Here is a 26,055-nt window from a genome sequence, read left to right on the forward strand (position 1 = left end):
CCTTAATCATCAATAGTTTACAGTTAAACGAGAAAACCATAAAATACAAACAGGTGTAAAACCAATCAGACAAGAAAGCAAGTTAAGAAAAAAACGAGGTAAAAAAATAGGTACTTACAAAATGTCTCGTAAAATATTCATTTAAAAAACTAATGAATTTTTATAATATAACGGAAGACAAATGAAAATAAAAAAGCAAGTGCATTTTGAGTGTGATTTTAATCAATTGGTGCCAATACTAAGGTTTCAAAATTCGCCAATCAAAGAGACATTGAGTCTCAAATTTTGCATAATTATTCTTACATATAATTCTACTCAATATTTTGTGGAAAACTTTTAAATCTATTTGCGCTAATTAAAATCGTTTAACTATAATTGTTTCATTAAATATTGATATTTTGAATATATTTGAGAATTTTAACAGAAAGTAAGGGACGTTTTATGTTTCAAGCAAAAAATACTGTACGCATTATTTGTGAATATTTTTTTTGATTCTAGATCATTCTGCTGACCAAGTTAACAAATATATTTTGTTATCGAATTTATTGATAATTTAAATAAAAATTATGTCAGGAACACTGGAATCATTTGTCGGAAAGTCTGTATTAATAGTCAGTTGCGATGGTCGAAGTTTTAGTGGAATATTAAAAGGCAAGATTTGAGTTACATTTTCTTTATTTTTTTTTAAACAAATAAAAAGTTTTATTTCAGGTTTTGATCAGCTAATAAATTTAATCCTTGTTGACACACATGAGCGAATATTTTCAACATCAGGAATGGAACAAATTAATCTAGGACTGAAGATAATCAGAGGAGACAATGTTGCGATAATCGGATTGATTGATGAAGCCATCGAGCAAGAAATTGATTATAGCAGATTTAGTAAATTAGAGCCTATTAAGGAAGTAATCCATTAAAAATCCATATGTAATAATTGCATTTTATCAATATTCTTACGTTTATTCTTTTTAAATCTAATATGTAAAATTTAACAAAAAAAAAAAAATACAGTTTAATAATTTTTTGTATACACTTAACAAAAGTCATTAAAAATACGGACGGTATTCCCAAAACATTTAACAATAACTAACTTTTAAAGACAAGATCACTCAAGGTTCACAAATTCACATTTTCTTCGTACAGAATCAAATCATCCGAATATAATATACTGCCTGATTTTGAGTAATATTAAGCACATTTTGAAATGGAATTAATAAGAGACCATTGAATCCGAGAATTTCATTTATGAAAAAAGTTTGACTATAGTAACGGAATAAGTGAACGTCCCATACTGAAATTAGTGAAAAAGTGAGAGAATTCAGAGAAAAATCTTTTTTTGTGAAAAATTTTATAAATGGAATCGCCAATTTCCAATATTGAAAAATTTATGTTAAGCACCGTTAAACAATATGCATTTGTATTTTAATTACTAGACAATCATTTTCTATAAATCCTCTCTTAACAATATCGCTAATTATAGCATATTCAGTAAAACCAAACCCCCTACAACTGATTTCTTCATTCGGTCGATGAAATGCTAATATTTCTGGTTTACTCATAATGCAATCATTTTGACTTAATGTTGCATTCTTAGTATGTATCATTGAAATCTTTATTCTGCCTATGAATGGCCAGGATAGATGATAATCATTTTCGCTTTTCATAAGATGTACATGAAGACTTAAATAATCTCTCATTTTATGCGACAAATTAATTCTTGCACAAAATTTATATCCATCGGGAGAGGTATATGCATCTGTGCTATAGAACATCACATTAGAGTTATTTTGCATTGATTCTACTTTACGTTTAAAATCTTCAATTTTCCAAACAAGTGTTCCATGTCTCTTTTCAATAGACTGTAATTTTTCTATTTTAATAGCTTGCTCACGAGTCTGCTGTTCCAAAATTACAATACGTTCAAACATAGCATTAATTAAATCTCTTGTCGTGGATTGCTCTCGAAAGAATTCTTCTTTATCGTTATTTTTATTTTTATCCAATGGATCCCATGCTTGATATTGTGTTCTTAAGTAGCTACTCAGTAATAAATCTATATGCTCTTTTGTTGCTTCCTTCATATGCTTATCCAATTCATCAGAAGATAATGTTTTAAATTTACACGATAAAGTGGAAAAACGACATTCGGAAAGTACAGGTTGGTTAGACTCTTCCGGAAAGCTTTTCCGGATCTCTGTAATTTGTCTTTTTGTGTAGTTATCTGGAAAAATATCCTCTACACTTAAATTATGACTATCCATAGGGCATTTTAAGTTCTTCTTTCTAAAATATATATAATTTAAATTACATTGATGAGCTTTGATTACAGAATAATAATTAATAATTACAATCTCCATTCGTTTAGACAACTTGAACAAAAACGATGACCACATTTTGTGAGTACTGGATCTTCAAGCCATGATAAGCAAATACTACACATATAATTTTCTTGTGTAGCTTCTTCTAAACTTTTTGTGTGTGCTTCATTATGAATCTCACCAATTTTCTTTTTTTGTGGCGAGTTATTGCTTGATCCTGCCTGAATTACAGTAGATTCGTCAGCCAATGTTGGACGATTCATCTTTAAAAAAAATTTAAACATATTATATAGCTCATAATTTAAATTTCTAGAAACAAGTTAAAAAAATTAAAAAAGTCCTCGTGTTACGAGGCACTTAAGCGCATTTTTGCCCCAACTATCAGTAATTGATTTATAATTCAGTTTATTGACTTATAAAACGAGATCCAGTAAAATTCAGACCTCTTCCCAACCCATAAAATGAGATCCAGTAAGAACGAAATTACTTCCGGGCCCACAAATCAATACCCAGTAATGTATAAGTTACCTTCCAGACTTAAAAAATAATTAGTAGGCAAAAAAATCATACATATTACGAAGTACCTAGCAGTTTTCTGAAATTCAAACTATCTAACGGTTTTGCAACCCAATAACTCGATGGAACTGAACTATTGAAACAGAAAGCTCAAGATTTCTACGATGTCTAGTGTTCGAGATCTCGCGTTCCAGCCGAACGAACGTACTATATTGTATGAAGATAAATTTTTCGTAAAAATGAGTGGCTTAGTAAAGAAATGTAAACAAATTGGCATTTTGGTAGTGGCTTATTAACGAATCCAAAAAATTTTTTCAGTCAAATTTCTTCAAAAAATGAGGTTTCGTTTTAGTTGTTTTAATATGGACTAATGACAAAGACGTGATGCTTTTTTTTTGTTGTTTATGAAAATGAAAAATTGTTAATTATACTATTTATGCTTTGATTTGAAACTTTTAAATGCCCGGGGCTCCAATAACTTTATGGAACTGATCTTTTAAAACCATTCCGAGTTATCTACGATGTCTAGATAAAAAATTTTTAATGACAGCCGAAAGAACGACCGAACACTGTGTTTTATTAGGCTACCTTTTTAGCGCATTTTTGAAATTTTTTTCAAAAAGGTAGCTTAATAAGACACTTTGTTTGGTCGTTCGGCTGGACACTATGGGGCAAAATGAAAAAAAAAGGGACATTCACTTTGTTTTTTGGACTTTTTCGAATTACATCCCGGTGGTAATTTTTAGCGCATTTTTGAAATTTTTTTCAAAAAGGTAGCTTAATAATGCGAAATGTTCGGTCGTTCGGCTGCTCTTAAAAACTTTTTATCTAGACATCGTAGAGAGCTCGGAATGGTTTTAAAATATCAGTTCCATAAAGTTATTGGCGCCCCGGGCATTTAAAAGTTTGAAATCAACGCATAAATACTATAATTAATGAATTTTTGATTTTCATATACAACAACAACAAAAACAACAACACGTTTTTTCATTGTTTTTCAGTGTTCTTCAATGTTTTTCGATGTTTTTACAGTGTTTACTGAACAATGTTTGAATTTTTTTTACCGCTATAAGGTTTGAATTTTGAAAATCAGTTAAATTTCTAGTATGGTGACTTGGAACTTACTGGATCTTGGTTTTTAGGTCTGGACGTGACCACGATCATACAGGATCTCATTTTTGTGGGTCTGGAAGTGACTTATTAATCAATTACTGATCGCTGGGACAAAAATGCGCTTAAGTCCCTCGATCAATAACACGAGGACTTTTGTAATTTTTTCTTGTAGTACATATAGCAATAGACTTGCATGCCAAATTTCAGGTCATTTGGTGCTGTTTGGTGGGTTCTGGAGCTGTTTGAAGTTGAAAAGTAGTGAAAAAACAGATTTTTTCACATCCTGTTTGACTCGGGAAATTCCATATTTAATTAAAAGATATTGAAAAACGATTTTCGGTTCCTAATTTTACTATATAAGAGCTTTAATTTCATACCTTGGAAAGTTTATATATACTGGGTTTTAGTGGCTGGGCTTTAGAAAATGTATAAAAATACCAGGAAAAAAAGCTTCAGGCGTCCGGAACTAACATTTTTAGGTAGATTTCCCCCAAACGGAGCTACACTGGCTTAAAGTACTTACTTTCTAGTTTTCAAAACCGTTAAAACATTTACAATAAGTACTGGGGAGCAAAAGTTATTGCATTTTAAGTTTTGGACGAATTTTTTTCTCAAAACTAATATTTCTGAGATAAATTTGGAAAATATCAATTGGAAAAAGTTTTTTATGTGTTTGTATGCATTTAGTCATTTAAGAACGATTTATGAAGAAATTTTTACAAAAAGTTCAAAATTGGCCGAGTTAGAGGTACATATGCTATTTGACGACTTGACCCTTTTTCTCATCACTCAAACTGCTATAGCATTTAAGAAATTTTTACAAAAAGTTCAAAATTGGCCGAGTTAGAGGTACATATGCTATTTGACGACTTGACCCTTTTTCTCATCACTCAAACTGCTATAGCTTTTACATGGCTAAATATTTTTCAGTTCTGTTTCTTGTTTAGTATAGTTTATTATAATACCTTTCCAACAATATATAACACTTAATAGTTGGAAGTAGTCTTGGTCGTGAAAACGAACCCTGTTTGTGACTGACCCTTTACAAAGAAATTTTCAAAAAAGTCATTTCTAAAACTAACACTTAGAAAATAAATAATACAATGTTTTTGTATTTATTATGTCAAAATATGATAGTTATGAATCTCAAAACACAAAAAATCTCATTTTGTAAACTTTCGACAGCTTTAGGGGCCTTCATAGGTAATACTCAGGTAGTCTCTCAATTCTCAGATATGAGACTTTTTTATTGACTTTTTTTGATTGATATTGAATATTTACACTTATTTTGTGCAAAATATATCAATTTGTAAAAGTTTGATTCGAAAAAAGGTGATTTTTGATTATTTTGTTATAAACAGACTTAGGTAGGCCACATTTAAGGCACTCCAGTAGCCACCAGTAAAAATTTTTGAATTTTTGTGTTTTTGCCTATGCTGGTTGCCCTCCTGAGCGCTTTTTTGGCCACTCAAATGACTATAACTTTTTTTAGAACCAATATTTTTGCATTCTGTTTTCTGTTATTACTAGTTACTATTATTACCTTTATAAATATGTATAAAACATGTATAGAACTTAATCATAGTGGCTACTGGAGTGCCTTAAATGTGGCCTACCTAAGTCTGTTTATAACAAAATAATCAAAAATCACCTTTTTTCGAATCAAACTTTTACAAATTGATATATTTTGCACAAAATAAGTGTAAATATTCAATATCAATCAAAAAAAGTCAATAAAAAAGTCTCATATCTGAGAATTGAGAGACTACCTGAGTATTACCTATGAAGGCCCCTAAAGCTGTCGAAAGTTTACAAAATGAGATTTTTTGTGTTTTGAGATTCATAACTATCATATTTTGACATAATAAATACAAAAACATTGTATTATTTATTTTCTAAGTGTTAGTTTTAGAAATGACTTTTTTGAAAATTTCTTTGTAAAGGGTCAGTCACAAACAGGGTTCGTTTTCACGACCAAGACTACTTCCAACTATTAAGTGTTATATATTGTTGGAAAGGTATTATAATAAACTATACTAAACAAGAAACAGAACTGAAAAATATTTAGCCATGTAAAAGCTATAGCAGTTTGAGTGATGAGAAAAAGGGTCAAGTCGTCAAATAGCATATGTACCTCTAACTCGGCCAATTTTGAACTTTTTGTAAAAATTTCTTCATAAATCGTTCTTAAATGACTAAATGCATACAAACATTCAATTCAGAAATGAATAAAAGACAATAAGACAAACACATAAAAAACTTTTTCCAATTGATGTTTTCCAAATTTATCTCAGAAATATTAGTTTTGAGAAAAAAATTCGTCCAAAACTTAAAATGCAATAACTTTTGCTCCCCAGTACTTATTGTAAAGGTTTTAACGGTTTTGAAAACTAGAAAGTAAGTACTTTAAGCCAGTATAGCTCCGTTTGGGGGAAATCGACCTAAAAATGTTAGTTCCGGACGCCTGAAGCTTTTTTTCCTGGTATTTTTATACATTTTCTAAAGCCCAGCCACTAAAACCCAGTATATATAAACTTTCCAAGGTCTGAAATTAAAGCTCTTATATAGTAAAATTAGGAACCGAAAATTGTTTTTCAATATCTTTTAATTAAATATGGAATTTCCCGAGTCAAACAGGATGTGAAAAAATCTGTTTTTTCACTACTTTTCAACTTCAAACAGCTCCAGAACCCACCAAACAGCACCAAATGACCTGAAATTTGGCATGCAAGTCTATTGCTATATGTACTACAAGAAAAAATTACCACCGGGATGTAATTCGAAAAAGTCCAAAAAACAAAGTGAATGTCTCTTTTTTCATTTTGCCCCATAGTGCTGGAACGCGAGATCTCGAAAACTAGACATCGTAGAAAGCTCAGGATTGTTTTAATAGTTCAGTTCCATCGAGTTATTGGGTTATCGGTCATTTAGAAGTTTCAAATCAACGCATAAATACTATAATTAACAATTTTTCATTTTCACATACAACAGCAACAAAAACAACAACACCTTTTTCATTGTTTTTCAATGTTTTTCGATGTTTTTACAGTGTTTACTGAACAATGTTTGAATTTTTCTTGTCTGTTATGAGGTTTGAACTATGAAAATCCGTTAAATGATTAAGTTCTTAAATTTGTGGAAGTTATATATGGATCTTGTTTTTACGATCTGGATGTGACCTGGATCTTGGTTTTTAGATCTGCTCGTTTTGTGAGCTATGAAGTGACTTGAATCCTACTGGATCTTGTTTTCGAGGTCTGAAAGTGACTTATTAATCAATTACTGATCGTTGGGACAAAAATGTGCTTACCCTGAATTTACGTTATAAGCCAGTGGCTTATCGGAAGAAAAAAGTTTTCAAAATCGTAAAAAAGGCTTAATAACGAGTAATGGCTTAGTAAAAAAATGTAAACAAAGAAGAAAAAACGAAAATTTTCATGGAAATCTTAAAAATTATTAATTTTTTCTAGTCTTTACTGATTGTTTATATCCGAATATGTCATTTAAAATCGGAAAATTTATTTTATCTAGTTTAATTAATGACTTTTTGGTGGTGGTTTATTAACGGATACACAATTTTTCCAGAGTCAAATTTCTTTACTAAGCCAGTGGCTTAGTAACGGGTAGTGGCTTATAACGTAAATTCAGGGTACAACCTATCTGTGGATTTACCCGTAACAAAATATTTGTAGCGTTCATTCAAAATTCAAATTTCTGAGTTTAAATATTTCATTCGTAGCCAACTTCTGGTATGCTTACCTACATATTAAATATGAAAAAGAAATCATTAACTATCGTATTTGATCATTACTAATTAAAAGATTTTAAAACAATGTGATGCGACAATAACTCATTAAAACTGATCTAACAAATTTTATTTGTGTTCACTACAATATCTGGTTAACGAGATTTTAACGACAGCCGACCGACCTGACAAAGTGTTTTACTAAGCTTTCTTTTTTTTCAAAAATGCACTAATAATATGCTATTATAGCTTTATTTATATTTAGGTATTTATTTTTGAATTACTTACGAGACTAAATTTGATGTATTAAGGTACCTGTTCTTTAAAATAATGTGGTTTAATATTTTTATGGTAGAAAAACAACGCAAATAAATAAACAAGAATGATTTTCTAATAAATTTAAACTTCGATGATTCAGAAAATATTGGACGTCTTTAACAGTGATGTAAATACCTAGATTATGTATAATGAAGCAAAAAAAAGTATACCTTTTGCGTATGTTTATTAATACTTCAAACCAAATCAGAAAGTGTTAAAACTAAACAAAAAGATTAAAAAAAAAAAATAATAAAAAATAGATTACTTTAAAGTCAATGGATCTTATCAAGCTCCTTTTTCTACAATTAACATTAGTAATTGTCCTTTTGGGATCATTAATGAATTCAGTGGAAAAATATTTACCTACGTATGTAAGAAAAATATTCCGTTATGGAAAGCATTCATACCAGAGTGAAAATAGTTATGATAAAATAGTAGATAAAATTGAAGTTCCGAAATCATGGTTTAAGCATTTCTACATATTTGCTGTAATATGGAGCTGGATGGGACTTATTTTAGCAATAAGTGTGTATTTCCAAAACTATCAACCACCTTTATTATTTTATAAATATTTGGACTTTTCATGTGGAAGCAATCGAGAAATTGAAAGTATAACACAATTGAAATTCAAGTAATAATTATATCGATAATTCATATTTTCTTTTTATTTTTCAATTCTCAAATTAAATAGTTACTCGATTAGAAACGCTGACTGCACTGTCGTTGATCACGGTTCAATGTACCAGACGATTTATAGAAACAAACTTTCTACAAATATTTTCTAAAAAGAGCAAAATAAATTTGACTCATTATTTTTGTGGATTTTTGCATTATTATGGAATCGTAATTTTAATAATAGCAAAAAGTGATGGATTTAACACCGAAAATAACCAACAAGCACACATCATTGATGGAGTAAAAGACGTTTTTTTAGCCTTTTTAACAACAGTTGTTTTTCTTTATTTAAACTATAAGCAATTTGAAACAAATATGATTTTTATTAATCTTCGAAAGTTAAAATCAGGAAAGATTATGACTGAACATCATGCATTACCTAAAGGAGGATTGTTTAAATATGTTTCATCACCCCACATGTTTACTGAAGTCGGAATGTATGTAATTATGTATGTTTTGCTTTATAAAAACAGTACTTATACGTATTGTCTTTTTTGGGTTATTTCAAATCAAACTTGTAATGCAATTTTGACACATAAATGGTATGTAGAAACTTTTAAAGACTATCCAAAAGATAGAAAATCAATTATTCCATTTCTTCTGTAATTAGGTGTTACTCAAATAAAATACTTTTGTCATTAAGTTTTTTTCACAAATAATCGATCTATATTTTATTATTGATATTAATCACTCTACAATGCATTTTGATAAAATAATATTGATCATACAGAAACCTGCAAAACTAATGATTTTGAGAATATGAATCTTTTGATGAGATTCTAAAACCTTTAATTCAAAATGCATTTAAGTTTACAAACCAATAATATATGATAAGGTGCAAAAAAGTCAATCACTCTTCTATCAAAAAGTTTTCGTTATTTAGAATTAAATTAGAATTATTTGAAAAGGAAAGAATATGGATATCCATGCGCTTTTGAACGAAATGCAGATAACAAGAGAGAGAAAAAGACAGCAACAAATATTAAGCCAACTATGGCCATTAGTTTTCCTTTTCGTGCATCATTTTGACTTCCAGATTCAGTCAATAAAATCATTCCGATTACTACAAGAGCATTGAGCACCATGACAATATAGGTTTCAAAAACCAGTTGACCTTGTGAACTACCGTGAAAATAGCCTATACCCCCATTTTGACTTTTGTGTACAAAAGGAGGTGATCTAATATGATTCCACATTTGACCGGAAATCATTGCGAATACAAACAAAAGTGACAATAATCCCCAAAGTTGCTTATTTTGTAGAAATTCCAGATTATTTCTCTTTAAATAGAGAAAACCTCCGACAAACGATATGAGCATGATGACTGCGACAGTTCCACTGTAATTTGGTGGGCGAAAGATACGTATCTGAATGTCCGTTCGTTCTTGGACCCATTTTGCTATAGCTTCTGCTGATATTCCAACTCTTTGTATGTCCATTGTATCACTTCCTTTAGCTTTGCCTTTTGCAGGAAAATGCATAAAAACAGGAGCAGTATTTAAGCGGAGCATTTGAAAAACATCAGAACCCTCATCAAAATCGATGATAGCAAAGAAAAGCTTGTTGGAATAAACTGAAGAATACCGATATGAGTTGGCCAAAATAGTGTACTCATCGGAAGCTGGTCTGCATATTATGCATTGTCTATATTAAACCAGAATTAAAATCATATTATTTATTACTATGATTAGCATACATTGAATAGTAAAATTTACCTTGCCGGCTGAAGAGCAGTAAACATAACAATAACTGAATAATTTCTTGGGGAATTTTTAACATATTCCTTGAACTTGTGTCCATTCAAACGTAAAATTGGCTTTTTTGCATTCCATTCTAACAGTTGTTGCACTTTTTCTCCTAATGAAATACCACCAGCAGACTTAATTCATGAAATTAGAATTATTGGAACAACATTAAAAGGCCACATCATCTAAACAATTTTTTCATACTTACAGATTGTTTTCTTTGGCAGTCTACATTTGATATTATTAAAATAAATGCTATTATTAAAATTATGACACTTCTAACCAGTTTCATTATTTAATTCGAATATAAAATCTATTTTATTTAGGTAGGTATTTGTTAAGTATACCTAATTATTTTTAAAGGAAAAGAAACGATGATGCGAGAAGTTCACATACCCTTATAAATTTTTTTGTACACACACATAAATCGTTACATCGAACAAAAAGCGCATTTGGCACAAAATTTGATTTTAGAATCAAACACACAGATGATCTTAAAAGAGAAATCACCATAGCTATAATTTTTGTTATAGTTTAAAGACTCGCATAATTTATTAATTAATACTGAAACGGGAAATTTACTGCAATAGTAATCAAGTTTTGAAAAATAAGAAGCTCAAGTTGAAATTATGCTTTTCGATACCGGGACGGTACTGGTCCTGAGACCAGGTTTAAAAAATATTTCTTATAAACTCTTAACAAAATAAAAAGACTTAAAAAATACTTTATAAAAAAAACTTTTTAAAAAATCATCGTTTTTCGCGTGGACTAAAAAGTAAAAAATAACTTTTATTTTGTGCTGTAGGGGGGAAATTGGTTTGAAAGTTGAGACCACCCATGAATTACAAACATGCACCTTGACTTTATCGTATAGTTCTACAACAAAAAACGAGGGCGCCTGGTATCAGAACTTCATCAAAGATTCGCTGTGTGTGTCACAGCGAACTATTTAAGTTCGAGCTTCGCTCGAATTAGATCACAGTAGTGTCGGATTCCACTTCGCTTCGTTCGCCCGACTGTTATTAGGTCACAGTAGTGTCGGACTCCACTTCGCTTCGCTTCGTTCGCCCGACTGTTATTAGGTCACAGTAGTGTCGGACTCCACTTCGCTTCGCTTCGTTCGCCCGACTGTTATTAGGTCACAGTAGTGTCGGACTCCACTTCGCTTTGCTTCGTTCACCCGACTGTTATTAGGTCACAGGAATGTCGGACTCCACTTCGTTCGCCCGACTGTTATTAGGTCACAGGAGTGTCGGACTCCACTTCGCTTCGCTTCGTTCGCCCGACTGTTATTAGGTCACAGTAGTGTCGGACTCCAATTCGCTTGAATTTTATGATTAAAGAACACAAAATTATCCAAAAAAAGAAAATGCTAAAAAAAAAGTTTGCTCATGAACTAGGCTTGAAACTCATGACCTAATGTTTACAGAAACCTGCACTCTGACCATTACGCCACCACGACATATATTAAATGTTTTAGGGATGGCAATTTATGATATTAATAATAATTTGATATTATTATTATAATTATTATCAAGAAATTTATATATTAACTTTAATATAAATTTGATTTCTAATAATTAAGGAATAGTTTTTTCGACACTTTTCAAAAAGGTAATATTTTGTGTGAAAATGCGTGATTAAACTCCAAGGAAACATTGGAAAATAGCTTAAAAAAGTGTGAAAATGAAAAATTCTGTCTTTAAATATTATAAATTATCATAAAAGTATGATAAAGAATTGAAAATGTATGACAAAAAGTTTGAAGTAGAAAATTTGAGACTTGAACTCATGACCCGCTTGGAATTTTTGAAAAATAAAATTTTTTAAAATGCACGTGACACGTAAGCTTGAAATAAAAATTAATTAATTATAGCATAACTAAGCTATTTTATGATTCACAAATGCTGAATATTGTATTGTCATCGAGAATACACATCCATAAAAAATTTCGGCTCGATTGGAGCAGTAGAAGTGGTCGAAAAATCGATCGCAAGATTTGAACAAGACAAACAGACAAGAAAGCAAGTTAAGAAAAAAAGCGTTTAAAAAACGATGCAAATGTAAAGGGCTTTGATAATGGCTTCTGTAGATTCGCCCACGCTTTTATTATAATTTTCTTTGTCAAATTATAAAAATTTGTCTCTTTTAAATTTGAGACTGGAATCTAAATATTATTTTCTACTTTTCATTGCACCTAAATAAAAGCGTATCTTTAAAAAACTTTTTTTTACATATTTTTATTTTTTACTTTTTAGTTTTCTTATCAAAAATTGTTAGTATCCGAACTATCAATACTGAAGACTAAAAATCGCTTTTAAATGACAATTTCAATCTCAATTCGTAATGAATTTGGTCCTAAATAGAACAGAGTACACACATTTTAAAAAATTTCGATTTTGTGTTCCATGAAGATAAAGTAATACTTTAAAACAGGCTTAAAATTAGGGGTTGTTACTATAAAATCGTCAACTTTCTTTTTTATTTTTATTAAGAATTCTTAATGAAAGATTTCGTTAAAATTTTAGATCAATCGGATAATAAATGTGGTCAATATGTCGAAAATTCCTTTCATTTTGAGTAAAAAAACTAGTTCTTTGGCCCTAACTACTACGAAATTTTGAAATTTTGCAAAGATTTTTTTACCACAGAACAGAGTGATTCTAGATATACTTTTTATGCCAAATTTCAGCTCTCAAGCTTCCATGAAAGCAGAAATATATCAAGAAATCGTAGATTTTGGCCTTGAAAAACTAGTTTTTTGGCCCTAACTAGAGCAAAATTTAAATTTTTTTCAAAAATCTTTTTACTGTGTTCTATATTAGCCTATAATACACCACTATGACAAATTTCAGCCTTTGAAGTTAAGTAGAAGTGGTCGATATAGGTACTTGAAAATTTGAAAGTCTTAAACAGAGCAACCTAAATAAAAGCGTATAATATAATAGAAAAAAAAAAGACGTTTGATTTTTAATCAAAAATTTAAAATTAAAAGAAATAAGTATAATTTAATCAAAAAAAAGGAGAAATATCGAGCTAAAAATTCGTATTTTGAATGTTTTTGAGTTAAAAATTTAAAATTTATTAAAGGTTTGATTTTTGTTTTGAAATGCACTAACAAATTATAAAAGCCTTTATCAGTCGCTTAAAATAAACCTATCGATTTCCAGTTAATTTGAGGTTTTTAAAAATTTTAAAGATACAAAGCATTGATACTCAAAATTATTTCTTCCGATGGAAATGTTCAGTGCTTTTTAAATTGATTGAACTTTTTCTCATAACTGTGATTTTTTTTAAAATCATTTAAAACTCTGACTAGTTTAAAGTTTTCTAAAAATTTAAATCCATCATTCAACTATTGAAAATTTTTACTTATTAAGCTTAAAAAAACTGAAAAAACATTAAAATATTGTACTTTTTGGTACATATTTTTTTCGGGAAATGTCCGGGATTTCGGGAAAGCATAGTTAAAGATTGACTTAATAAGGAACTTGGATTTATCTATCCAAGAAGTGTTCACATAGTCTTAAGTATGACACTAAATTTCATTGGACTAGACATACTTCCTTACTTCTTTGGCGAAGACGTACGGAGACCCATTGCCGCATTTAGAATTCGTCGAGCTCCAACAGCTACAAAATTTTTTTTAGATAAGTACAAATCTACGGAAGACTTTGTCGACTTGATTTTCTTTTTCAAATTAATTAATTATAGCATAACTAAGCTATTTTATGATTCACAAATGCTGAATATTGTATTGTCATCGAGAATACACATCCATAAAAAATTTCGGCTCGATTGGAGCAGTAGATGTGGTCGAAAAATCGATCGCAAGATTTGAACAAGAAAAACAGACAAGAAAGCAAGTTAAGAAAAAAAGCGTTTAAATAAAAAACGATGCAAATGTAAAGGGCTTTGATAATGGCTTCTGTAGATTCGCCCACGCTTTTATTATAATTTTCTTTGTCAAATTTTAAAAATTTGTCTCTTTTAAATTTGAGACTGGAATCTAAATATTATTTTCTACTTTTCATTGCACCTAAATAAAAGCGTATCTTTAAAAAACTTTTTTTTTACATATTTTTATTTTTAGCGCATTTTTGAAATTTTTTTCAAAAAGGTAGCTTAATAAATCACTTTGTTCGGTCGGCTGCCAATAAAAACTTTTTATCTAGACATCGTAGAGAGCTCGGAATGGTTTTAAAAGATCAGTTCCATAAAGTTATTGCGGCGCCGGGCATTTAAAAGTTTCAAATCAATGCATAAATACTGTAATTAACAATTTTTCAATTTCATATACAACAACAACAAAAACAACAACACGTTTTTTTTTTCATTGTTTTACAGTGTTGTTCAATGTTTTTCGATGTTTTTACAGTGAATACTGAAGAATGTTTGAATTTTTTTTGACCGTTATGAGGTTTGAATTATGAAAATCCGTTAAGTGATGAAGTTCTTAAATTTGTGGAAGTTATATATGGATCTTGTATTTTAGGTCTGCAAGCGACCTGGATCTTGTGTTTTAGGTCTGGAAGTGACCTGGATCTTGTTTTTGAGGTTTGGAAATGACTTTTTAATCAAATACTGATCGCTGGGACAAAAATGCGCTTAAGTCCCTCGATCAATAACACGAGGACTTTTGTAATTTTTTACTTTTTAGTTTTCTTATCAAAAATTGTTAGTATCCGAACTATCAATACTGAAGACTAAAAATCGCTTTTAAATGACAATTTCAATCTCAATTCGTAATGAATTTGGTCCTAAATAGAACAGAGTACACACATTTTAAAAAATTTCGATTTTGTGTTCCATGAAGATAAAGTAATACTTTAAAACAGGCTTAAAATTAGGGGTTGTTACTATAAAATCGTCAACTTTCTTTTTTTTCCCAAATTTCTTTTTTATTTTTATTAAGATTTCTTAATGAAAGATTTCGTTAAAATTTTAGATCAATCGGATAATAAATGTGGTCAATATGTCGAAAATTCCTTTCATTTTGAGTAAAAAAACTAGTTCTTTGGCCCTAACTCCTACGAAATTTTGAAATTTTGCAAAGATTATTTTACCACAGAACAGAGTGATTCTAGATATACTTTCATGCCAAATTTCAGCTCTCAAGCTTCCATGAAAGCAGAAATATATCAAGAAATCGTAGATTTTGGCCTTGAAAAACTAGTTTTTTGGCCCTAACTAGAGCAAAATTTAAATTTTTTTCAAAAATCTTTTTACTGTGTTCTATATTAGCCTATAATACACCACTATGATAAATTTCAGCCTTTGAAGTTAAGTAGAAGTGGTCGATATAGGTACTTGAAAATTTGAACGTCTTAAACAGAGCAACCTAAATAAAAGCGTATAATATAATAGAAAAAAAAAGACGTTTGATTTTTAATCAAAAATTTAAAATTAAAAGAAATAAGTATAATTTAATCAAAAAAAAAGGAGAAATATCGAGCTAAAAATTCGTATTTTGAATGTTTTTGAGTTAAAAATTTAAAATTTATTAAAGGTTTGATTTTTGTTTTGAAATGCACTAACAAATTATAAAAGCCTTTATCAGTCGCTTAAAATAAACCTATCGATTTCCAGTTAATTTGAGGTTTTTAAAAATTTTAAAGATACAAAGCATTGATACTCAAAATTATTTCTTCCGATGGAAATGTTCAGTGCTTTTTAAATTGATTGAACTTTTTCTCATAACTGTGATTTGTTTTAAAATCATTTAAAACTCTGACTAGTTTAAAGTTTTCTAAAAATTTAAATCCATCATTCAACTATTGAAAATTTTTACATATTAAGCTTAAAAAAACTGAAAAAACATTAAAATATTGTACTTTTTGGTACATATTTTTTTCGGGAAATGTCCGGGATTTTGGGAAAGCATAGTTAAAGATTGACTTAATAAGGAACTTGGATTTATCTATCCAAGAAGTGTTCACATAGTCTTAAGTATGACACTAAATTTCATTGGACTAGACATACTTCCTTACTTCTTTGGCGAAGACGTACGGAGACCCATTGCCGCATTTAGAATTCGTCGAGCTCCAACAGCTACAAAATTTTTTTTAGATAAGTACAAATCTACGGAAGACTTTGTCGACTTGATTTTCTTTTTCTCAATTTTTTTCAAAATTAAGTGTTTATGATATTTAACATACCTAAATAGAAATATAGCATCTATCATTTTAAGTAGTAATCAGCTAATTTGAAGCTTTAGTCATTTAAATACCTTTTGGTAAAAAAATATTGCTTACTTACCTACTTACTTTTAGTTAAAGAGTTATTTCAATTTAAAAATATATAAAAATTATCCTTTTTTCATTTTTATTTTTCCAAATTTAGACAAATGTTGACAACAGAAAACTCATTTTGTCAATTTTAATTTTCATATACTTCATTATGCTTGTCAAACATGGTTAATATTTCAGCTCGTTATTGCAAAACAATTTTCGTTTGTTTAGAAAATTCAATTTTAAAAGGAACTAGACACTTTTATCATTAAATAATGAGATCAACACAATAGTAATTAAAATCTTAATCGAAATTTCTGGTCACGGTATACTTTAGGCCAATATATATATATGTGGTCATATGAAAAAGTGACCGTTAAATTTTTGAAATTTACTAACACCATCATTAGTATTTTACACGGAGAACAATGGAAAAATGTGATGGTGTTAGTTTTGTTTGGGGCGATTTTGGGGCGAAGTTTGTCTGCATGACCACATATATATATATATATTGCTTTAGGCAAACAGATTTAGAGAAAACATAACTTGAAAATTTGTTTACACTGTTAAAAATTTTTGTATAAAAAAAAATCAGTTCACTTTATCTGTAGATTTAACCATATGATATAAGGACAGTAAAGCTTGGTAAAACAGTCTAGACGGTTGAAGTTTCTACTCAAAAAGTAAAAATTCACCAATTAGACAAAATGATGATTACCGTTTTAAGCTTGTGCAAATAAAGCAATTAAAAATTTCTCTAATTTAGAGAAATATTAACTCAGTTAAGTGCCTTGCTGGTCAAATAGGTAAAGCGTTTGGCTCAAATTTGGTATGGTAACTCGAAGGTCGTCGATTCGAATCCAGTCATTTCCAAATTTGTTCTTTTTCGGAAGTTTAGATACTTCGACTGCTTAATGAACGAGATCAAGCCTAATTTGAAATTCTGGGGAATGTTGGATTAAGGAACGGGGGTCATAAACTTGAAGTGTTGCGAGAGACAAAGGGACGAGAGCTACTAGATTACCTAATGATTGGAAAATGGACAAAACGAGCCTGAAAAGTATCACGTAATACGCTAAATAGCCGCCGAAATGAGAGCCTAAATTTATGAAACTTTTTAATGCCTGGCGCCGCAATAACTTTATGGAACATCCGAGCTCTCTACGATGTCCAGTTAAAAAGTTTTTAGCGTCAGCCGAACGCCCGAACAGCCGAACGAACAAAGTGATTTAATAAGCTACCTTTTTGAAAAAAATTACCAAAGTCCTCGTGTTATTGATCGAGGGACTTAAGCGCATTTTTGTCCCAGCGATCAGTAATTGATTAATAAATCAGTTCTCGATCTACAAAACTAGATCCAGTTCACTTCTAGACCCACAAAACAAGATCCAGTAGGATCCAGGTCACTTCCAGATCCAGTAGGATCCATATAACTTCCAGACTCACAAAAACAAGATCCAGTAGGATCCAGGTCACTTCCAGATCTTAAAAACAAGATCCATATAAAACTTCCACAAATTTAAGGTCTTCATCATTTAACGGATTTTCATAATTCAAACCTCATAACGGTCAAAAAAAAATTAAACATTGCTCAGTAAACACTGTTAAAACATCAAAGAACATTGAAAAACATTCAAAAACAATGGAAAAACGTGTTGTTGTTTTTGTTGCTGTTGTATATGAAAATGAAAAACTGTTAATTATAGTATTTATGCTTTGATTTGGAAGTTTTAAATGGCCGGCGCCGCAATAACTTTATGGAACTGATCTTTTAAAACCATTTCGAGCTCTCTTCGATGTCTAGTTAAAAAGTTTTTAGCGTCACCCGAACGACCGAACGAACAAAGTGATTTATTAAGCTACATACCTTTTTGAAAAAATTTTCAAAAATGCGCTAAAAAGTATAAGGAACGAAATTCCTAATCCTTGAAAAAACAAATTTTTAAAATCAAAATTTGGACATTGACGGCAACTGCTATGATTAGAATGCTGTTCATGATGTTAAGTGAACTTAAATGTCATTTTGGAAATGAATAAATTTTAAAGTAGTACACAGATTATACAAGTAAAAATTTTCTATTTTAGGTTCGAATTAAATTTGACTGTTGTCAAATTTAAATTTTTCCCGCATAAAAGAATTTGTGGATTTACGTTATAAGCCACTACCCGTTACTAAGCCACTAGCTTAGTAAAGAAATTTGATTCTGGAAAAAATTTTGTATCCTTAAATAAGCCACTACCAAAAGTCATTAATTAAACTATAAAATAGTTTTTCCGATTTTAAATGACACATTCGCATATTAACAATCAGTAAAGACTAGAAGAAATTATTAATTTTCAAGATTTCCATGAAAATTTTCGTTTTTTCTTCATTTGTTTACATTTCTTTACTAAACCACTACACTAGGGTTTTCAATCCCGAGATCCCGAATACCGGGATCCCGGGATTCGGCTCGATTTTCCAATACCGAAATCCCGGGATTGAAATTTCGGTATTCCGGTATTACGGTATTGAGAAATTCTTAGGATTTTCAATTTTTTTTATTCAATATTCAAAATTAAAATTGAATTTTTTCGCAAAGAAAAAGTTTATAAGTTTATATATAAAGTTTAAAAGATTTATAAATTGTTCATTAGCTCTACCTTTTGATTAAAAATTTAAAATTTTGACTAAAAAACGTTTGAAAATCTTTATTCACAATTTATTCTACAATACCTTGTTGCACTTATTCAAGACTGGTTCAAGACCGTCGGATCCAAAAAAAAAATCATCGTCGTTTTACTTAGATTAGTTATTTCTCAACTGATTAACATCAATTTTTCAGTTCATATCATTAGAGACATTAAAATTTGTCGGGATTAGGGTTTTGAATAGCGGAACTGATTTGTATGAAATATTTATATTCAATACCGATATTGGAAAGATTGTAATATCGGTATTGAAAATCCTAGTCGGAATTAATCCCGAATTCGAAAGCCTGGAATCTGTCTTTACATATGAATCAATATGAACTTGAAACTTATTTAAAGTAAAGCTAAAGAAGTCAGTTTTTGAATTAGATTCATTTTTAAATGGCAATTCAACCTCAATTTAATTCAAATTTACCCTGAATTTACGTTATAAGCCAGTGGCTTATGGGAAGAAAAAAGTTTTCAAAATCGTGAAAAAAGGCTTAATAACGAGTAATGGCTTAGTAAAAAATGTAAACAAATGAAGCAAAAACGAAAATTTTCATAGAAATCTTAAAAATTATTAACTTTTTCTAGTCCTTACTGATTGTTTATATCCGAATATGTCATTTAAAATAGGAAAATTTATTTTATCTAGTTTAATTAATGACTTTTTGGTAGTGGCTTATTAACGCATAAAAATTTTTTCCACAGTCAAATTTCTTTACTAAGCCAGTGGCTTAGTAACGGGTAGTGGCTTATAACGTAAATTCAGGGTAGTTAGTTTCAGTTGATTTGAACCGTTTTGAGCATAATATGATACCGGATTTTGAGTAAATTATGATATCAGTATTGATCCCAGGATCCCGGGATTGAGAATTTCCCAATACCGTAATCCCGGGATTGAGATTTTGGTCCGGTATTGAAATCCCTACACTACACGTTATTAAGCCTTTTTAGCGCTTTTTTGAAATTTTTTTCAAAAAGGTAGCTTAATAAGACACTTTGTTCGGTCGGTCGGTCGGTCGGCTGGAACGCGAGATCTCGAAAACTAGACATCGTAGAGAGCTCGGAATGATTTTAAAAGATCAGTTCCATTAAGTTATTGGCGCCCCGGGCATTTAAAAGTTTCAAATCAAATAAATACTCTAATTAACAATTTTTCATTTTCATTTACAACAACAACAAAAACAACAACACGTTTTTTCATTGTTTTACAGTGTTCTTCAATGTTTTTCGATGTTTTATCAGTGTTTGCTGAGGGGCCGTTCACTTATTACGTTACGCAAAAATACGAATTTCTAGACCCCCCCTCGTTACAAAATGTCGTTACAAAAAAAATTTTTTGGTTGAGGCTGTTACAAAATCCTAGACCCCCCCTCCCCCCTAAAAAGCGAACGTAATAAGTGAACGGCCCCTGAACAAAGTTTGAATTTTTTTTTGACCGTTGTGTAGTTTAAATTATGAAAATACGTTAAATGATGAAATTCTTAAAAATCTAGTAGGATGACTTGGAATTTACTGGATCTTGTTTTGAAGGTCTGGAAGTGACCAGAATCCTACTGGATCTTGTTTTTTAGGTCTGAAATTGACTTATTAATCAATTACTGATCGCTGGGACAAAAATGCGCTTAAGTCCCTCGATCAATAACACGAGGACTTTTGTAATTTTTTAATAATTCTTCATACAAAGTTGGCTCACACTTCATCAAGTGATTTCTGCATTCTCTTGTGAATTTTTATGAGAAATTTTTTTCTGAAAGATTAGTTTTAGAATTTTAAAATTTGGATTTTACATTTTTAAAATCAAAATTTTTTCGAATCTAAAATTAAGATTTAAAATTTTAAAATAAAGTATTAAAATTAAAATTTAAATTTTTAAACTAAAAAAAACTTATTATAAAACTAAAAGAAGAAGTTAGAATTATTTCTAAGAGTGTATTAATCATAAATAGATTGAATGTCAACACTTTCATTTTGATGATCGAAATCAGCAACATCATAAAAAAACATAAAAGTTCGGTGTTCTCCAAAATAGAGACAAAAACTATTTGAATTTTATTAAGAAAAAAAAACAAACGAAATGAATTTTTAATACTTTCTTTGAACTACGATTTATTATTATTCATTTTTCTCTCAAATTTATACCACTTAGAAATTGGCCTTAATTAAATAAATGTGTTGTTTTTCTTTACACTTATGTAAAACGATTTTTCTGATAATTATCAATCTTATTCCATCAAATTACAGAAAAAATTGAATAAATTGATGCTTTCATCCCTTTCTGAAAACACATTACAAATTCATCATCTCAATATTTTCAGGTCAAATTTGATTTCTTTTATAATTATTCTTATGATTTAGGTAATTACAAAAAAATTAATGTAAAATTAAAAATTAAAGCGACTACAATCAGAACTTCGCATTCATTAATTCTCGTACTGTATTTTTCATCTTGTTTTACAAATCATAAGTAGATTGATACTTCAGAGTAAAAAAAATGTATTTTAAAAACGATTAATTTGATCAAGAGACATACTGGAAACAGAAAGGTAAAAATTTAATTATTTTAAAGTTTATTTGATAAAATGAAAGATCTTTCTTTTAGTTGATTCATCTAATAATAGTCGCATAAACTAAAAACATTCAATTTTTAAGATTCTTTTCATTTATGTGACAATTAATCCTGCCTCGCGAATTGTATTAAAGAACTTAAGCATAAAAGAAACTGAATCACTTTTCAATGACATTATTCTTAATCGTTCTTATCATTTAAAATTTTTCTTTTCTTTTTCAGAAATTAACTATTGAACATGTCATAATGTTCCAAAAATTATTTTTTTTTATCAATATGTGAAAAAATATTTCAATTCATTCAGGTCTTGTATGCATCAATAAGTATGGATTATTATTCTGTGTAAATTATATATTGCGGACTTCCTTCCATCTCTTCATTATATTGTGGCTGTTGTGCTGCTTGTTGTTGCTGTATTACATTACGGCTTCCTGAATTTTTCCGTCTATAAATACAAATATAAAAAAGATTATAATGATTAAAATCAATATTTTATTCGACATAATTAGTCAACATACTTAGCTTTGGCGTGAGTGAGAATGTGAGATTTCAGGTTTGTTGATTGGGCAAATTTCTTATTGCATCCATCGAACGGACAGACGTAAGGACGATCACCAGTATGAATACGAACATGAGTTCTAATTATTTAAAAATAATAATTTAATCAATTTCATTAGAACTAATCTAATTTAATGATATTTACCGTAAGTTAAAATCAAGCGAAAATCTTTTTCCGCAGCCTTCAAAAGTACACTGTAAAACAGAATTTTGGGAATATTAATATAAATCTGCAAGAACGTAATATAAATGTCATACCTGAAATGGTTTTTCTCCTATTGAAAAAAAAAAAACAGAAAAAAAACTTAATATATTTGCTGAATAAATCAAGTCGTTAATAATGTACCTGTATGTACAAGTTGATGCCTTTTTAATTTTGAACTTTCCACGAATGCTTTTCCTGTTTTTTAGAATAAAATATAAATATTTTATCATTTTTCTGAAGTCTTGATTATCTTACCACATTCAGCACAGACGTGTACACGAGGTCCATGTGTATGCAAATGTTTTCTCATCGCAGAATTATCCCTAAACATTTTACTACAGCCTTTGTGGGGACATGCTAAAAGTTAAATAATAATAACATAATGATTATTTTTAAAAATTAGAAAACGAGAAATCTACCAATGCTTCTGATTTCATGTTCATTTGTATTTGGCTCTTTCTTAATTTTAAGTTTGTTGACAGGTTTTGCGAATTCTGCGAGCTGCTTTGGATCTGATAAATCTACTCCTGTGATTGGTAATGGAGGATCTTGTACAATTCGTTTGCTGTTCATATATTCTGTATAATCTGGATCGACTTCTGGATTAGAGCCATCTTCATCATCAGTTTCGGAAGATGCCCACATTGTTACACTAAATTCACCTTCCATTGTTTTTATTTGTACTTGTCTTTGTTTCCATCTCCTTGATTTTGATTCGTTCGGCTCGATGATATTTATATTATCCAATTCAATGTTTTCTGTTGGTGGTTGTGGAATCATTGATGATGTTGATGGGAGACTTCTATTGACAATACGTTGTTTCGAAGATGATTTTCGAGATCTAAAATTCAAGTTTTTTAATAAAATTTTATACACAACGAAAGTTTTATATTTTACCCATATTTTAATGACGGTCCCTGGTCTAAGTAGATTTCATTTTCCAACGCTACTTCGTAAATATTATTTAATGCAACTCCTTCAGTTATCTCTTCGTGCCCATGTAAATCAGCTTCTGTATGCAATATTACTTCCTCGGCGAAACATGGTATATCTAAATGTATATTTGAATAAAGTTTCGAGAAAAAAAGTGTTTTGTTTATTTACTATTATCTTTGTAAATCGCTTAAAAAAATTAACAATAAATATTGCGCATTTCAACATACCATCCATCATTGAGAAATCCTCCGTCCTATCATCGTAGTGCTCATTATTCATTTTTTAAAACTTTTCTAAACTTCCTTTTTGCGATTCCTTCCTGTATCTTTTATCCTCTTTTTTTACCGAAAATTCAAATATAAAAAAAAATTATTTTGTTTTTTTGGTCACTTTAAATACAATCACAAGATTTTAACACTGATAACGATAATTATCGAGTTTTATAATTTTGTTTTATGTATTACATATGTGCAAAAAAATGTTAATTTCCACTTTAATTTTAATAATTTTTATAATTATTTTAGCTATATTTATAAAAAGAAAATTTGGTATGCTCAGCAATTAACTTTGTTTAAAATAGAAGTGACAGTTGCTACTTATTAGGGCACGTTTTACTAAATTTTATTTATATCATGTTTTTCATTGTTAATTGCAGTAAACACTTTTTAGAGGAAAAGATTTAGGATTTTGTAACAGCTCAAACAAAGAAAAAAAATTTAAATGGAAAATTTATAATGAGGAGAGAAGTAGAATCTAATTATTTTTCTTTTTTGTGTAACGTAACTAGTGAATGGCCCAAAAGTACCCTTAATTTACGTTATAAGCCTCTGGCTTAGGAAAAAAAAATTTACTCTGGATAAATTTTTGTATCCGTTAATGAACCACTACCAAAATCCCATTAATTAAACTAGATGAAATAAATTTTCCGTTTTTAATTAACATATTCGGATCCTAATAATCAGTTAGGCTTAATAACTCGTTATTAAGCTTTTTCTTACGATTTTGGAAACGTTTTTCTTCCGATGATAAGCCACTGACTTATAACGAAAATTTAGGGTAATACATTGGATAGTGAATTTTTATAACCGTTAAATAGTTTAGGGCTTAGACGAAAAAACAGTTCCATTTTCTAAAATCACTCAAAAGTTTAAAAAACGACTTCAGTTAAATAATCTGAGTATCAAAACACAAAAAGGCAACATAAATACAACCTCTAGTTCTATTCCAGTTCATTAATTAACAAATTAAGCTATTAATTTTAATTTTTTTTTGAATTTTTGTGAATATTTTTACACAGAAAAATTTGTATGGAAAAATTCAAAATTTTCTTAACGCTTTTACAAAAAATTATTAATTTAACTACTTTAAACCAGTTTTTGACTAACTTTTGATATTTTGCATCGTAGAGCATTGAAAAATAAACAAGTAGGACTAATTTTTGTACCTTAGAACTCATTATTCATAAAATTACAAGTGTTTTTGTCCAAAAAATCAGATTAAGTAACAAATTTTCAGTGTCAGAAATCGAGTTTGTTTTTCAAATTTCGGCTCAATTATAGTGTTTTATTTAACATATTATATATCAAAATGTTCGTTTTTTAGAACTTTACGAGATAGAGTATTTAAATATTACCCTAAATATCCAGGAAAAGAGAAAAAAGCCAATTACATCACATTTCTGACACTGAATTTTCGAACGACTAAGCCCTTTAATTCATAACATTATTGAAGTGATATGCATCCTCCTTCAAATTTTGTTTGCTAGTTTACGAAAATATGTAGTTAATAAATCATTGAATTTGAAGACTGAAAAAAATAATATATTACTTATCATAAATTGGAAAACACTAACATGTACTAATATAGGTACTGAAATAAAAATTAAATGAAGATTAATTTTCAAAGTGGTTGTAAATTACATATGAATGTATAGCAAAAAGTTTAAATTTATAGATAAAAAAATAAGTATGCCTATTAATGAAATTTTAAATCAGTCAGAATATTGTGCTCTACCACACAATGAGAATAGAGCATTTTATTTGGGTAATCTTTTTGTTTTTCTAAGTATTCTGCAACATAATAAAATACTTTTTAATTCATCCATAGATAACGAGTTGTTTTTTTGTTTTCGTGATTGGAAAATATGTTAAAATTGATGTTTACAAAAAAGTGTCGAAAAGTACTGGATTTTTTGATAAAATAAAAGAGAACGATGGATTAATAAAATTATTACAAAATCTACGAAATGACTTAGATTTTGGAACAGAAGATGCCTGGAAAAATGCAAAACCTATGTTCAAAGGCTGTGAACCTTTGAAAACTAGTCGACATTCTGTAGAATGTGATTAAATATTTTTATACTTAAAATATAAATTTTAATGAAATCTTTATTTTTGGATGTGAAATTATTTTCATGATTACTTTTAACGAAGACGTTGTTTAACTGTTCTT

General features: G+C 29.3%; 4 protein-coding genes and 1 long non-coding RNA gene across 7 annotated transcripts; 2 read left to right on the plus strand and 3 right to left on the minus strand.

Moving 5' to 3' along the window:
* Positions 1–878: 878 nt before the first annotated feature.
* Traf6 (TNF-receptor-associated factor 6) lies at positions 879–8,137 on the minus strand. 2 transcript variants are annotated; one of them, XM_070647296.1, is made up of 3 exons: positions 7,981–8,137; positions 2,349–2,581; positions 879–2,283 (listed from the first exon to the last, which is right to left on the minus strand). In XM_070647296.1, exons 2-3 carry the CDS (start codon positions 2,579–2,581, stop codon positions 1,401–1,403), a joined length of 1,116 nt encoding a protein of 371 aa, XP_070503397.1. In that variant the 5' UTR covers positions 7,981–8,137; the 3' UTR covers positions 879–1,400. The 2 variants fall into 2 exon arrangements, with proteins under 2 accessions (XP_070503397.1, XP_070503398.1); XM_070647297.1 differs by having other exon boundaries at positions 8,008–8,115.
* LOC139095811 (polyprenal reductase) lies at positions 7,781–9,344 on the plus strand. The gene is made up of 2 exons (XM_070647300.1): positions 7,781–8,619; positions 8,702–9,344. The coding sequence occupies exons 1-2, from the start codon at positions 8,286–8,288 to the stop codon at positions 9,289–9,291; spliced, it is 924 nt and encodes a 307-aa protein (XP_070503401.1). The 5' UTR covers positions 7,781–8,285; the 3' UTR covers positions 9,292–9,344.
* On the minus strand, positions 8,646–10,801 carry Ostgamma (oligosaccharide transferase gamma subunit). Its single transcript, XM_070647298.1, has 3 exons — positions 10,639–10,801; positions 10,401–10,564; positions 8,646–10,329 (listed from the first exon to the last, which is right to left on the minus strand). The coding sequence occupies exons 1-3, from the start codon at positions 10,720–10,722 to the stop codon at positions 9,582–9,584; spliced, it is 996 nt and encodes a 331-aa protein (XP_070503399.1). The 5' UTR covers positions 10,723–10,801; the 3' UTR covers positions 8,646–9,581.
* A 6,001-nt stretch (positions 10,802–16,802) lies between these two features.
* LOC139096041 (uncharacterized) lies at positions 16,803–21,205 on the plus strand. The gene is made up of 2 exons (XR_011544912.1): positions 16,803–17,884; positions 21,105–21,205. It is a non-coding gene; the product is annotated as an uncharacterized lncRNA (long non-coding RNA).
* Positions 21,206–21,414: 209 nt separating this feature from the next.
* LOC139096040 (transcriptional repressor protein YY1-like) lies at positions 21,415–25,073 on the minus strand. 2 transcript variants are annotated; one of them, XM_070647662.1, is made up of 10 exons: positions 25,049–25,073; positions 23,832–23,939; positions 23,566–23,719; positions 23,088–23,509; positions 22,924–23,025; positions 22,810–22,863; positions 22,722–22,738; positions 22,609–22,658; positions 22,424–22,543; positions 21,415–22,350 (listed from the first exon to the last, which is right to left on the minus strand). In XM_070647662.1, exons 2-10 carry the CDS (start codon positions 23,881–23,883, stop codon positions 22,239–22,241), a joined length of 1,083 nt encoding a protein of 360 aa, XP_070503763.1. In that variant the 5' UTR covers positions 23,884–23,939; positions 25,049–25,073; the 3' UTR covers positions 21,415–22,238. The 2 variants fall into 2 exon arrangements, with proteins under 2 accessions (XP_070503763.1, XP_070503762.1); XM_070647661.1 differs by lacking the exon at positions 25,049–25,073 and having other exon boundaries at positions 23,832–24,062.
* Between the last annotated feature and the right edge of the window lie 982 nt (positions 25,074–26,055).

Source organism: Chironomus tepperi, unplaced genomic scaffold (genome assembly GCF_022539635.2).
Source record: "Chironomus tepperi strain 1889 unplaced genomic scaffold, CSIRO-AGI_Ctep_v1 contig_376, whole genome shotgun sequence".
Lineage (NCBI taxonomy): Eukaryota > Metazoa > Arthropoda > Insecta > Diptera > Chironomidae > Chironomus > Chironomus tepperi.